Source organism: Phacochoerus africanus, chromosome 3, assembly GCF_016906955.1.
Source record: "Phacochoerus africanus isolate WHEZ1 chromosome 3, ROS_Pafr_v1, whole genome shotgun sequence".
NCBI lineage: Eukaryota > Metazoa > Chordata > Mammalia > Artiodactyla > Suidae > Phacochoerus > Phacochoerus africanus.
The window spans coordinates 21,804,170-21,817,622 of NC_062546.1; the positions used below are offsets into that span (position 1 = coordinate 21,804,170).

At 48.7% G+C, this 13,453-nt stretch overlaps 1 protein-coding gene across 1 annotated transcript in view; it reads right to left on the minus strand.

Moving 5' to 3' along the window:
* The window catches only part of LBP (lipopolysaccharide binding protein), a 30,333-nt gene that overhangs the window by 14,106 nt on the left and 2,774 nt on the right, over positions 1 to 13,453 (minus strand). The window contains exons 2-7 of the mRNA XM_047770320.1: positions 13,217 to 13,331; positions 11,833 to 11,961; positions 8,960 to 9,115; positions 7,693 to 7,756; positions 3,401 to 3,464; positions 21 to 112 (exon numbers count right to left, since the gene is read on the minus strand). Of these exons, the coding sequence (XP_047626276.1) occupies positions 21 to 112; positions 3,401 to 3,464; positions 7,693 to 7,756; positions 8,960 to 9,115; positions 11,833 to 11,961; positions 13,217 to 13,331 (620 nt within the window). The remainder of the gene's footprint in view (positions 1 to 20; positions 113 to 3,400; positions 3,465 to 7,692; positions 7,757 to 8,959; positions 9,116 to 11,832; positions 11,962 to 13,216; positions 13,332 to 13,453) is intronic.

A 13,453-nucleotide genomic window follows, 5' to 3' on the forward strand; every position in this document is an offset into this window, starting at 1 on the left:
CCCTGCCCCGGGACCCTTACCTTAATCATCACATCCAGCATTTGGGCTGTTGCCCGAGGGGCCTCCACTAAACTGTAATCAATGCCAGCGAGGTCGTCAATCTCTGTCGTGACTGTGAACCAAGGGAGGGGCCGAGTAAGGAGGCAGGCGTCGGAGAAAAGGGGGAGAGCTCCGTCTGATCCACACTCCCTGAGACTTTCTTCAGCGCCTTCTGCCCCTCTGCCTTACGACCCTCCATCCAGCCCAGTGCTGGTGCAAAGAACTGCTTCGCCCAGAAAGAGATGACCTGGAAGGTGGTCCATTTAGCCTGGAGCAGTTTCCAGCATCTCTCTCTCTCTCTCTCTCTCTCTCTCTCACACACACACACACACACACACACTCTCCCTATGAGGACAGGAAGAGCTCAGGTCTCGCAGCTCCTCTATACCTAGAGCTTCATATCAAAGAAACTACATTACAGGACCATCTCTCCAGCTGAAGGTGTTGTTCCCCAAGTTTATGGCTGAGACCTTGATTTTTTTTTTTTTTGTCTTTTTGCCATTTCTTGGGCTGCTCCCGCGGCATATGGAGGTTCCCAGGCTAGGGGTCCAATTGGAGCTGTAGCCGCCGGCCTACGCCAGAGCCACAGCATCGCGGGATCCGAGCCGCGTCTGCAACCTACACCACAGCTCACGGCAACACCGGATCCTTAACCCACTGAGCAAGGCCAGGGATTGAACCCACAACCTCTCGGTTCCTAGTCGGATTCATTAACCACTGAGCCATGACGGGAACTCCTGAGACCTTGATCCTAAGGGAAACTAGCTTCTTACCTACATGACCCAAATAACCAGGAAGGCGGGGCCCTGTCTAAAGGACCCAGACATGCTTCTCCAAGACCTGGGGGGTGGGGTGGGGGCAGATAGGAGTTCTCTGATCCTTGCACTGGGGCATCTGTGCCCACCTGGGTCTCTGCTGAAGGGAAATGCCAACAGGTGAATATGGGGGTAGCTGGGGGCCAAGCCATCGGAGGACGCCTCTGACAATTTGCCAGAGCCTGTCTCTGCAAACTTTCCGTATGCAGCTTAGATCCAGGGCCTCCACTTGTAGAGGACAGTTCCGTGGGTATAGTTACATATGCAGGCAAAGAGGCTGGGTGGGTCCCCCCACCCTGCTGTTGGCAATAGCAAGGACACAATAAACCTAACTGTCCAGCAGCTAGGGACTTGTTAAATGGAGACACGTTCGTATGGTAGAATACTACACATCTATTAAAGTGGGGTCTGCAGAGTTCCTGTCGTGGCTCAGTGGGTTAAGAACCCAACTAGTATCCACGATGTCGCAGGTTCAATCCCTGGCCTCGTCCAGTGGGTTAAGGATTCAGCATTGCCCGTGAGCCATGGTATACATCCGATGGTATACAGCCTTGAGCTGCAGGGTAGGTCATGTGAGCTGCAGGGTAGGTCACAGACACAGCTCAGATCCGGCGTTGCTGTGGCAGTGCGTAGGCTGGTAGTGGCAGCTCTGATTCAACCTCTAGCTTGGGAACTTCCATATGCCGCAGGTGTGGCCCTAAAAAGAAAAACAAATAAATAAAATGGGGTCTGTTAAGAGCATTTTGGAAAACTGTTGGCGGGATCTGGTCATGCTGGACCTGTGCGTCCCACAGGAGCCTGTGCTTTCACTCCTGGGCATCAACCCAAAGACCTGCGTCCACATAAGCTAGAACAGTCACAGTCACAGCAGCACTCCCCGAAAGGGTCTAAAACTGCCCCAAAGGGCTTCAACAGAAGACGCGGTAAATAAACGGAGGGATGTCGACACTGTGGGTGGATAAGGCAGCAAAGAGAAGGAGCGACCTCGCTGTGTGCAACAGTATCGATTGACCTCATGTTACAAGGTAAACAAAGGACGCCTTCTGGTTTTGATAAAGGACTCCAGTCCTGTTCATGCACAAAGTGCAAAACTGATTTTTGCTGGGAGAAGTTGGTTGCCCACGAGGGGTGGGGAGTGACAGAAGGGGACGCAAGGGGCCTCTGAAAGGCCAGGCATGTTCTGTATATTGACCTGGGAGCTGGCATGTGTGTGTGTGCTCAGTTTGGGGGAAAAAAATGGATACCGTTCACTTATGATCTGAACACTTTTCTCTCTGTATTAACTTTCACAAATAAGCTTTTATTATTTTTATTTTTGCTATTTCTTGGGCTGCTCCAGCGGCATATGGAGGTTCCCAGGCTAGGGGTCGTATCGGAGCTGTAGCCACCGGCCTACGCCAGAGCCTCAGCAACGCAGGATCCGAGCCGAGTCTGCAAACTGCACCACAGCTCACGGCAACGCCGGATCGTTAACCCACTGAGCAAGGGCAGGGACAGAACCCGCAACCTCATGGTTCCTAGTCGGATTCGTTAACCACTGCGCCACAACGGGAACTCCACAAATAAGCTTTTAAAAAATGAGGTCCTGGAGTTCCCGTCGTGGCCCAGTGGTTAACAAATCTGACTGGGAACCATGAGGTTGCGGGTTCAATCCCTGGCCTCGCTCAGTGGGTTAAGGATCTGGCATTGCTGTGAGCTGTGGTGTAGGTTGCAGATGCGGCTCGGATCCCATGTTGCTGTGGCTCTGGCTTAGGCCGGTGGCTACAGCTCCGATTGGACCCCTAGCCTGGGAACCTCCATATACTGCGGGAGCAGCCCTAGAAAAGGCAAAAAGACCGAAACAAAAACAAAAACAAAAACAAAAACAAAAAACAAACAAAAAATGAGGTCCATTTGTATGTGCTAATAGAGAAAGATATCCAAGGCATACAGATTACAAAAGAACAATGGGTCTACTGTTACAGACTAATGTATATATATGTGTAATTATGCACATCCACGTATATTCCTGAACAAAAGGAATACATATGTGAATTCCTATGCTTGTGTATGTGTATATTTATATTAGTACATGCAAAATAAGTATCTGATATTTTATCCTTAAAGCAGTGGTTACTTCTTAAAAGAAAATTTGGGGAGAAGAGGGGACGTTAAACTTTTACTTTCTTTTTTTTTTTTTTGGTCTTTTTTGCTATTTCTTGGGCCGCTCCTGAGGCATATGGAGATTCCCAGGCTAGGGGTCCAATTGGAGCTGTAGCCACCGGCCTACGCCAGAGCCACAGCAACGCGGGATCTGAGCCGCGTCTGCGACCTACACCACAGCTCACGGCAACGCCGGATCGTTAACCCACTGAGCAAGGGCAGGGATCGAACCCGCAACCTCATGGTTCCTAGTCGGATTCGTTAACCACTGCGCCACGACGGGAACTCCTAAACTTTTACTTTCAACACTTCTGTCCCCTGGAAGGTTTTGTAAGGTATATATATATTTGCATTTATAAAAATTAATAAACATCACATATCCCAGGGTTGGGGGGGTGTCCTACCTGGCACAGTTTGGAGGTAAGGCTGTAGGTCAGAGGCCACCAAATCCTGGATCTCTTCACAAATCTAAAAAAGATGGGAAGAGAAGGCCTGAGTGAGTTCCCTGGCTTTGGTCTGGCCTGGTGCTAGTTGCATTAGTCCCATTATTTCACATAGTTGCTAACCGGTCATTGATTCTACAAAAATGTATCCATGCCTATAATGTGCCAGGTGCTGAGAAAAATAGAAATGATTAGAAACAGGTAGGCCCCCATGTGGATCCCAATAAGATCTAAATGGACCTGTCATAGCCAATCCCAGGACTGGATGTTGGAGGTAGGTAGTTGTCTATGCAGCCGGATGAGGAGGCATGCCTGAAGGCACTACCTGAAAATCCACCATGAAAGACCTTTTCCTTTGGGTCTTGGCCTCCCAGAATCTAGAGTTGAACAGCAGAACTAGATGCTAAGTAGCAATAGCCACACAAATAAATGTATACATAATGTAGCTGTTTCTTCTTCTTCTTCTTTGGCCTCCCTCAAGTTCCTGGGCTAATGATCGAACCCACGCCACAGCAGCAGCCAGAGCCATGGCAGTGACAATGCCAGGTCCTTAACCCACTGAGTCACCAGGAAACTCCTAGATACTTCTTAAATGTCATCACTTAGCAGGAAAGCTGAATTGATCAATAGTCCCCATTTCCCCTACTTCCCTGGAAGACACACATGCACCCAGCAGGCTACCATACACAATAGGCACTCAGAATTTGTTGCCCTTGTTGGGTTGTGTGCCTCTCAAGAAAAAGAAATGTGTGTTCTCAAAGCTGTCTGCCTTACTTGCTATTCTAATCACTTGAATCATTTCTTTATGTAAACCCGTGAAACAGGACTGAGAAAAAAAGTTGTTTCTGGGCAAACCCATGATAAATGCTTTGGAAAGGTGAGTTGCTTAAGGAAAATGCTGGTAAATTGGACCAGAAAAGCTTATGAGGACAAACAATCATGAAAATATAGAAGGATTCCGCATTGGGATTGCTTGGCAAATGTCTTTAGATTCTTACTGGTTGAAGGAATCGGAGCTGAACTTTGCAGCAGATGAAGGACACGCAATGCTGATCAAGAGACTGTTTACAAAGAAGAGTTCTGGGCGTGGGTCAAATGAATTTACATTTACAAATTGTATTGGAAAACATTTGGATTTATGCGTAAATTTTTTTTGTTGTTTAGTTATGTGTGAGTGAGTCCTCATTTTAAGCAGCTTTTTTGATTAATCAGCTACCACCTCTGGGGCAAATGGATCCACATATACAGCGGAGGAGAGGGACGTCTACAGGGGATCCAAGACCATGGATGGGGCTCTGGCATAGTTGTGGCGGGGGTGGGGGTGTCACCCCTGGATCCTTTGAAGAGGTGACATTCTAAGGGCAAGCTCAAGGGCGCGCAAGCATACATCAAGCACAGGGTTGTGGGGAAGGACGATGCTGGGGGCAGGCAAGGGCTGAAATCTCAACCTCCTTTGCAGCGGGCCCAGTTTCTGGGAGGGGAGGCTGGTAACGGGGAGTGGCCAGAAAGCAAAGCAAAGAGATGGTGAGGACATATTCATGGCTGGCTTCAAGGGAACCGGGAAACTCATATGGGCCTCACCCAAGACTGTTCCTTTCTTGCTTTTCCTTTAGTCAATGACTCGTCAAACCACCCCAGGGAGTTCCCATTGTGGCTCAGTGGATTAAGAACTGAGGATGCTATTTCTGAGGATGTGGGTTTGATCCCTGGCCTCACTCAGTGGCTTAAGGATCCGGCATCATCACAAGCTGCAGTGTAGGTCACAGATATGGCTGGGATCCAATGTTGCAGTGGCTGTGGTGTAGGCTGGCAGCTGCAGCTCCAATTCAACCCCTAGCCCTGGGAACTTCCATAGGCCTCAGGGGCAGCCCTAAAAAAAGAAAAAAAAAAATCCTTGAGGTCCTGAGCCTGGATGTCCCACCCCCAAGGGGACCCAAGTGACTGGGGAGCAGGTGCCTTCAGTGATCTCCCAAGGAGGCAGGTTAGGATAATGGTTAAAGGTGAAGTAGGTGAGTCTGAAAACCTGGGTTCAAATCCTGCTGGGTGTCTCCTGGCTGTGTGACTTTTGCAGGATCTCCGCTTTTGAGTGCTCATCTCAGGAGACAGTGACAAGGCCAAGTGCTTCCCAGGGTGTCTTGAGGTGAGAGGTTATGAGACCATGAGGGGGTATGTGGCCCAGGGAGCAAGCACTCAGTCCATACTCATTATTCTTAGCCCTGCTGCTCAGAAATCGCATCCCTCCCTGAGTGGGAATAGGAAGAGCCTGGCGCCCAGCTCTTTTTTTTTTTTTTTTTTTGATGAGATTACAGTTCACCATCCACTTTTGCCATATTTCAACACACACACACACACACACACACACACACACACACACACACACACTCATAGTGTTGCATTGTACAGATGTACTCCTCCTGCCTCCCTCCATCCCCCCGCCCCGGGGGCATTTATTTTCCCTCTGTTGTGGTCGGTCAGTCATGCTGAAATCCATGTTTCACCATGAGAGTGTTTGCCCCACGCAGTCATTTGTTTTCTTTGGACTTTGTCTCGTCTATGCAGAGATAGGTTTTCATTTGTTCTATGTAGAGATACACAGAGATAGGTTTTCTTTCTTTCTTTCCTTCTTCCTTCCTTCCTTCCGTCCTTCCTTCCCTCTTTCTTTCTTTTTTTGCTTTTTAGGGCAAATTTATTATTTTATTAAAACTTATTATTATTATTTGTCTTTTCATCTTTTCTAGGGCCGCACCCGAGGCATATGGAGGTTCCCAGGCTAGGGGTCGAATCAGAGCTACAACTGCCAGCCTACACCACAGAAACACGGGATCTGAGCTGCGTGTGCAATCTACACCACAGCTCATGGCAATGCCGGATCCTTAACCCACTGAGCAAGGCCAGGGATCGAACCCGAAACCTCATAGACACTGGTTGGATTTGTTTCCTCTGTGCCACAGCAGGAACTCTGAACCTAGCCTCTTGTCCATAAGGTGACCACAGGGCAACTTACCCCACCCTCAGAGCTTCCTCCACCAGATGTGGGAAACAGCACCTGCTTCAAAGGCTGCGGATAAGATTCAATGCACTGCCCATGTGAAGTGCTTAGCACATTATTCCTGCCCAAACCACGGGCCCAGTAAAGAGCTGCCATTAATATTATATGTAGGAATTATATTATATTATACAATGATACATTCTGTACAACACTAATTATATTTAAATGTATCAGAATAACAATTATCATGGTAATGTATTACCATGCTATTATTACATTATACTTAATTGGATTATTACATTATAGTTAATTGGAATATGTTACTATTCTTATATAATATTGTTATTAGTCATTCCTATCTCCATCAACAGGGGAGTATAAATCCTCACCACTGAAGAATATGATGTCCCACTCAGATGGGTGTGGCCACATGGCAACTAGGTGCTTGAGAGGGAGGCTAGCATACTTCCTAAGCTCACCTAGACCCCAGGACCCCAGAACAAGACAAGACAAGGATCAGAATGCAGCTGCCCCATCCAAGCTGTGGGGTCTGCCTGCTATTCTCACTTCAACCACAAGGAGGCACTCAAGACCAAACCAGGTGTGGGACCAAGAGAGGGGAGTGCGTGTGTGTTTCCCCATTTCCTCCTTCATTACTTTCTCCCTTCCCCAGCACAGTCACTGCTACAAAGCTTCAGGTTCATGCTACCCCAGAAATGGGATGTGGGGGTAAAAATGAATGAGTGGGAAAATGGGAAATTAGCATGAAACTTGTTTGTGTTAGCCAGAGACTCCAAAATTTGAAGATTTCACATAACTTCTTTTAATGGGAAAAAGTGACGCTCTGTTGCCCCCATACAAAGCAGACACTTCTGAGAACGCTCAGTAGGAATCAGAGCCCCCCTCTGTTTCTCATACCCCCTACGGTTTCCTGCTTGGTATCGGTAGGCACCTAGGTGTTGATTTCCTTTGTGGCCTTTGTGGATGCAGGGCAGGGGTGGGCAGTGAATGAGGCCAAGACGAGGGAGGGGCAGGGATCTCGGTTTGGCTCCTGCTCTTCTACTCTTGGCCAAGCATCTAAGCTTTTTCTGTGGAACTAGACAGACGCGGAGTCCAGAGACCTACATGTTGCCCCCAGCCTTGCCCCACACCAGCTCCATGACCTTGGTTTGTCCTCTCTGGGCCAGCCAAGGCCAGAGGTCAGTGAGGACTTGTGCCAAGCCCTTGAGTGGCCTGGTGACGCCAGCCCCTGGGACATTCTTACCTTGCTCTCCAATGTTCTTCGGAACCTGGACTCGATCTGGCTGTGGAAGAGATTCAGCAGCCAGCTGGGGAGAGAGGCACAGTGAGGCACAGCTTTCTGCCACTGAATACAGGGACAGTGAGTGGGGCAGCAGAGGGGCCCGTCCCTGAGGGAGCCCTCCCCACCCTCATGCTGGTCCCCTGCTATGTCCCAAAAGCCTGGATGGGATAAAAATGAGAGTCCCTGCGAGTTCCTGTTGTGGCTCAGTGAGTTACAAACACTACTAGTATCCATGAGGATGCAGGTTCGATCCCTGGCCTCACTCAGTGGGTTAAGGATCTAGCGTTGCTGTGGCTGTGGTGCAGGCTGACAGCTGCAGCTCTGATTTGACCCCTAGCCCTGGAACTTCCATATGCCACAGGTGCGGCCCTAAAACGCAAAAAAAAAAAAAAAAGATTAAGAATAGAAATTTCAAAAATTAGGAGTTCCCGTCGTGGCGCAGTGGTTAACGAATCCGACTAGGAACCATGAGGTTGCAGCTTCGATCCCTGCCATTGCTCAATGGGTTAAGGATCTGGCGTTGCCGTGAGCTGTGGTGTAGGTTGCAGATGCGGCTCGGATCCCGTGTTGCTGTGGCTCTGGCATAGGCCGGTGGCTACAGCTCCGATTCGACCCCTAGCCTGGGAACCTCCATATGCCACGGGAGCAGCCTAAGAAATAGCAAAAAAGACAAAAAGCCAAAAAAAAATAAAGAAAAGAAAGAAATTTCAAAAATTAAAAAAACAAAACAAAACAGAGAAAGAGGAAAGAAAGAAAGAAAGAAAAAAAGATAGAAAATGCAGAGAGTTCCCAGCATGCCCACTGATTCCATGCATCTGGTGTTCCAGCCTAGCTGTGCCCCAAATTCAGGAGCAGTGGGGGAATCCACACTTTTCTAACCAAGGAAAACTGAGACTCCAGGAGATTTACACAGGGGTTTGTATATTTTTCACAAATTCTCCTTTGGCCAAAAACCTGTGTGTCCGGCAGTAGCCAGATCACACTTGACCGATGGTGATCCCTTGAAGTTCTTTTTTTTTTTTTTTTTGGTGGAAATGGCACACCAATACTCTGAGCTTCAATCTGCTTCTGTTAATCTCAGCAGTCCCCTCAAAAAAATTACCTCCAAATGCAAGTGCTCTGCCCAAGCCTGCACCCTCCTGCTTATCAGAGAGGCCAGGCCTTGGGCTGGATGCACCTCTGGCTGCAGCCAGAGGTCCAGCTGGCTAGTGTCCCAGTGGTGACCTACCCCAGATCTCCCGACATGTGTGTCTCCACGTCGTCGATGTGGCTGCTGCAGCTGGAAACGGCGACCGTTGGCCTCCCGGAGGACTCACTGCCCAGGAGAAGATTGACTGAAATGGTGATGCCTTTAACCTTCACATCAAAGGAGCCGTCTAGTTTCCTGGAGGAGCGAAAAGAAGCAATAATCGATTCCTAGACTAGGGTTGGTCACCATTTGAGGGGAAATATAAATCTCAAGTCTTCCCTGCAAATAAGGGGAGCTGGAGTCAAAATTTAATTGTAAAAGTTATTACTAATATTTATTACAAAGCAAAGATTTATTACAAGTAGGACCATAAAAGGTCAAGAGAAAAGCTTGGATCCAGTTCTTTATGATCAGGGATGGGCAAAAGACTTTTTAGACTGGATCCAAGTTGCAGAAGCCCTAAAAAAAAAAAAAAAAAAAGGTCAATAAACTTGCCAGCATAGGAAATTAAAATGTAATGAACAATAACAGCCAAAAATGCCATATGCAGTTTTTAAAAGAATTGCATCTTGAGCCAGCCAAAGAGTTAATTTCCTTAACGCGTGAGCTAATATATGAGTTAATTTCCTTAATACACAATTTCAAGGCCTATACACAGTAATAAGGAAAGGACAAAAGGAATCAGAGATCAAACATATGAACAGGAAGTTCGGCTGAAGTAAGCACGGGAAAAGTTATTAAAAATGGGAGTAGTAAAATGATGCCAATTTTCACCTAGCCGATTGACAAAAAGATGAGACGTTTACGTGCCCAGGGCTTGGGATGACATGGGAAAACCAAACACTAGCGGGGACGGCACATCTGGACCACATGCTGGTGGGATCTGTCCTGATTTTAACCACATATCTTTGGCCCAGTAATTTTAGTCCTAAGTCTTTCCTCTGTGGCTCATCCTGTAGAAATATGCATGTGGGGCAGCTCACCGAAGCATCATGGGCACCAGCAAGAAGTGAGGAAAGAACCTCAACCGTCAACTAGTTGAGACAGGCTCAATAAATTGCGGGCATTTACGCTATGCAGGCTTTAAAGAGAACGAGGACCTGGGAGTTCCTGTCGTGGCACAGTGGAAACGAATCCGACTAGGAACCATGAGGTTGCGGGTTCGATCCCTGACCTTGCTCAGTGAGTTAAGGACCTGGCATTGCCGTGAGCTGTGGTGTAGATCACAGACACGGCTTGGATCTGGCGTTGCTGTGGCTGTGGTGTAGGCCAGCAGTACAGCTCCAATTGGACCCCTCGCCTGGGAATCTCCACATGCCACAGGTGCAGCCCTAAAAAGACAAAAAGACAAAAACAAAACAAAAAACAAAATAAAAAGAATGAGGCCCAATGTGGTCTAGCTATCTAGTGAAATATTACTCATTCATAAAAAGGACTGAAGTACTGATACAAGCTCTAGTGTGGATAGACCTCAAAAATATGCTACACGGAGTTCCTGTTGTGGCTCAACGGTTAACGAACCCAGCTAGCATCCATAAGGATGGCGGTTCTATCCCTGGCCTTGCTCAGTGGGTTAAGGATCTGGCGTTGCTGTGAGCTGTGGTGTAGGTCACAGATGCAGCTCAGATGCCACGTTGCTGTGGCTGTGGTGTAGGCCGGCAGCTATAGCTCTGATTCGATCCCTAGCCTTGGAACCTCCATATGCTGTGGGTGCGGGCCTAAAAAGGAAAAAAAAAAGAAAAAAAAAGAGCTGAAAATCATTTTAATACTATATGATTATCATTTCAACATGCAATCAATATACACATTTTTAGTGCAACTTCTTACGATCTTTTTGGTACTAAGTCTTCAAATCTGGAGTTTCACACTTACAGCAGATCTCAGTTTGTACCAGTGACTTTTCACGTACCCAGTAAAGACATGTAACTGGAGGCTACTGTATTGAACAGTGTGGGTCTCAAGTGTGTAAGTATGGTCAAGTCACCTGCACTTAACCTTCTGTTATGGGCTCCGAATTCTTATGTTGACAACCTCACCTCCTAGTACTCAAAATGTGACCATATTTGAGACAGAACCTTTAAAGAAGCAACTCAGTTAAAATGAGGCTGTTGGGGTGGGTCTGAGTCCAGTCTGCCTGGTGTCCTTCTAAGAAGAGGAGACCTGGACGCACAGAGAAACAGCAGGGGTGCAGGCTGACAGAGGGGTGACCATGTGAGGACATGGGGACAGAGGGGCCCTCTGCAAGCCCAGGAGAGAAGACTCAGAAGAATCTAAACCTGCTGACACCTTGATCTTGGAATTCCAGCCTCCAGAAATACGAGAAGGTACGTTTCTGTTGTTTGCGCCCCCACGACTGTGACATTACAATTGCGGCAGCTCAAGGAGACTAACCCACCTTCTGTCTAAGGACCTGGGAGGTCAGAGAAAAGTTCCAAGTGCTAGAGAGTCTGTGCCCCTGGGAGCCACCCTTGACCAATGGCCAGCAGGAGGTTGGGGTAACTCAGAGGTGTTCTCTGTCTACACTGTCCCCAGAGGGGTTAAGCTTCATTGGCTGCCAAGCCAACTTCCTTCTTTCTCGCCTCATTTCCACTTACCCCTTGGTTGTGCCCTTAGATCACTTACCAGGTAAAGTCCTTGCACTTGAATTCTCGCCTTGGAGTCTGCTATGGGGAAGGCAAACCAAGAAGACACACTACTGTCTCATTTAGCTCAACCACAGCCCCGCCAGGGAAGCATGAGAGGGAAGGAGGCTCATCTGAGTGCCAGGACTTGGATCCTGGTCTTCCTCGGGGCTTAGGCTCCTTCTGTCCACTGTGCGGCCTTTTGATGAGTTAGGAACATCTTGGATCCAAGAAGGATGGAATGAAAGTCAAGGTCAAGGGCCTGAGGACCCGGGAGCAGAGTCAACTTACAGTATCCCCTTGCGCACTTTCCACTTGCCCTTGACCCTGATGGAGGAGTCGGAGATGGCCAAATACAGGCCCTGGCCGGGGAGAGGCGTCAGAGTGGAGCCGAGCAGCTCACAGCTGTGGATGTCCAGGCTGGGGAGAGAGACCCGCAGACGGACGTGGCATCAGCATCAAGGTGAAGGCGGTTCCAGCCTCAGCAGGGGTCTTGCTCTCACCCCACCCCATGGGGACCAGGCCTGCAGACCAGGCCTGGCAGGTGGTTCCCCACTTCCCTGCTGTGCACCCTGCGCTGGCCATGTGTCCATGTCAAGCGCTTTAGTGCATTATATCAGTCTCTGCCTCACTAGAGGGGGTCAGCTCTGTTCAGGGCTCTTCCCCTTTATTTCCTTTTCAGGGCAGCACCTGTGCTGTTCCTAGGTTGGGGGTCGAATGGGAGCTGCAACTGCTGGCCTAGGTCACAGCCACAGCAACGCCAAATCCAAGTCGCATATACGATCTATGACAGCCTACGGCACTGACAGATCCTTAACCCACTGAGCAAGGCCAGGGATCGAACCTGCATCCTCATAGAGAAAAATGTCAAGTCCATAACCTGCTGAGCCACTACAGGAACTCCTGATGTCTTTTTTTTTTTTTTTTTTTTTAAGCATCAGCTGCTCAGGTGGAAATATCCTTTGAAGACTCAACTCAAATGACATCACTTCTGGAAAGCCTTGGTTGATTCCTCCAGATGTGCCAACCTCAGCTCTAACAGATGGGCTACTATGTTTAAGGTTTAAGGCTTACTTAAAAGAAAAGTTTAAGGTCTATCTTCCCATTCAGACTACATCCAGCGGCTGGGCCAGAACCTGGGTTATCACTCCAAATATATAGCAAGTTATCCCCATTTTACAGATGGGGAAACTGAGGCTCAAGTCACATGGCAGGTTAGGTCTTCATTAATTTGTTGAAGGGAAGTTCCCATTGTGGCTCAGAGGGTTAAGAACCCAACTAGTATCCATGAGGATTCGGGTTCCATCCCTGGCCTTGCTCAGTGGGCTAAAGATCTGGCATTGCCTCCAGCTCTGGTGTAGGTCGCAAAATGCAGCTTGGATCCAGTGTTGCCGTGGCTGTGGCATAGGCTGGCAGCTGCAGCTCCAGTTCAACCCCTAGCCTGGGAACGCCATATGACACAGGTGCAGCCCTAAAAAGAAGAAAAAGAAAAATTTGTCATAGGAACGAATGAAGGGGCCCGAGTTCCTCCCAGAACTTCCCTCTGAATGCTGCAAGGAACACCCCACTCTGTCCCAGAGCAATCGTGACCCCATCCTGGGGCTCCCCTCCCTTGCTCTCCTGTCCGTCTAGCCTCTGCCCAGCCACCTGGGGGCCCAGCCGAAGGGAGCCTCACCTGTGGAACTCATAGTGCCCTCGGCCCATGTATTTGATCTTGAAGTCCCCATCGAAGTCGGGGAGTGTGACTTCGTGCAGCTTACTCTGCAGAGTCGCCACCCCCTCTCTGGACACTGTGGACAGGAAAACGCTGAGAGTCAGCCTGGTCCGCCTGCCTCCCTCCCCTCTAAACCTTTCAGCGGCTCCCACCTGCCCTGGGGAAAGGGGCTGACTTCCTCATTAACAGAAATTCCAG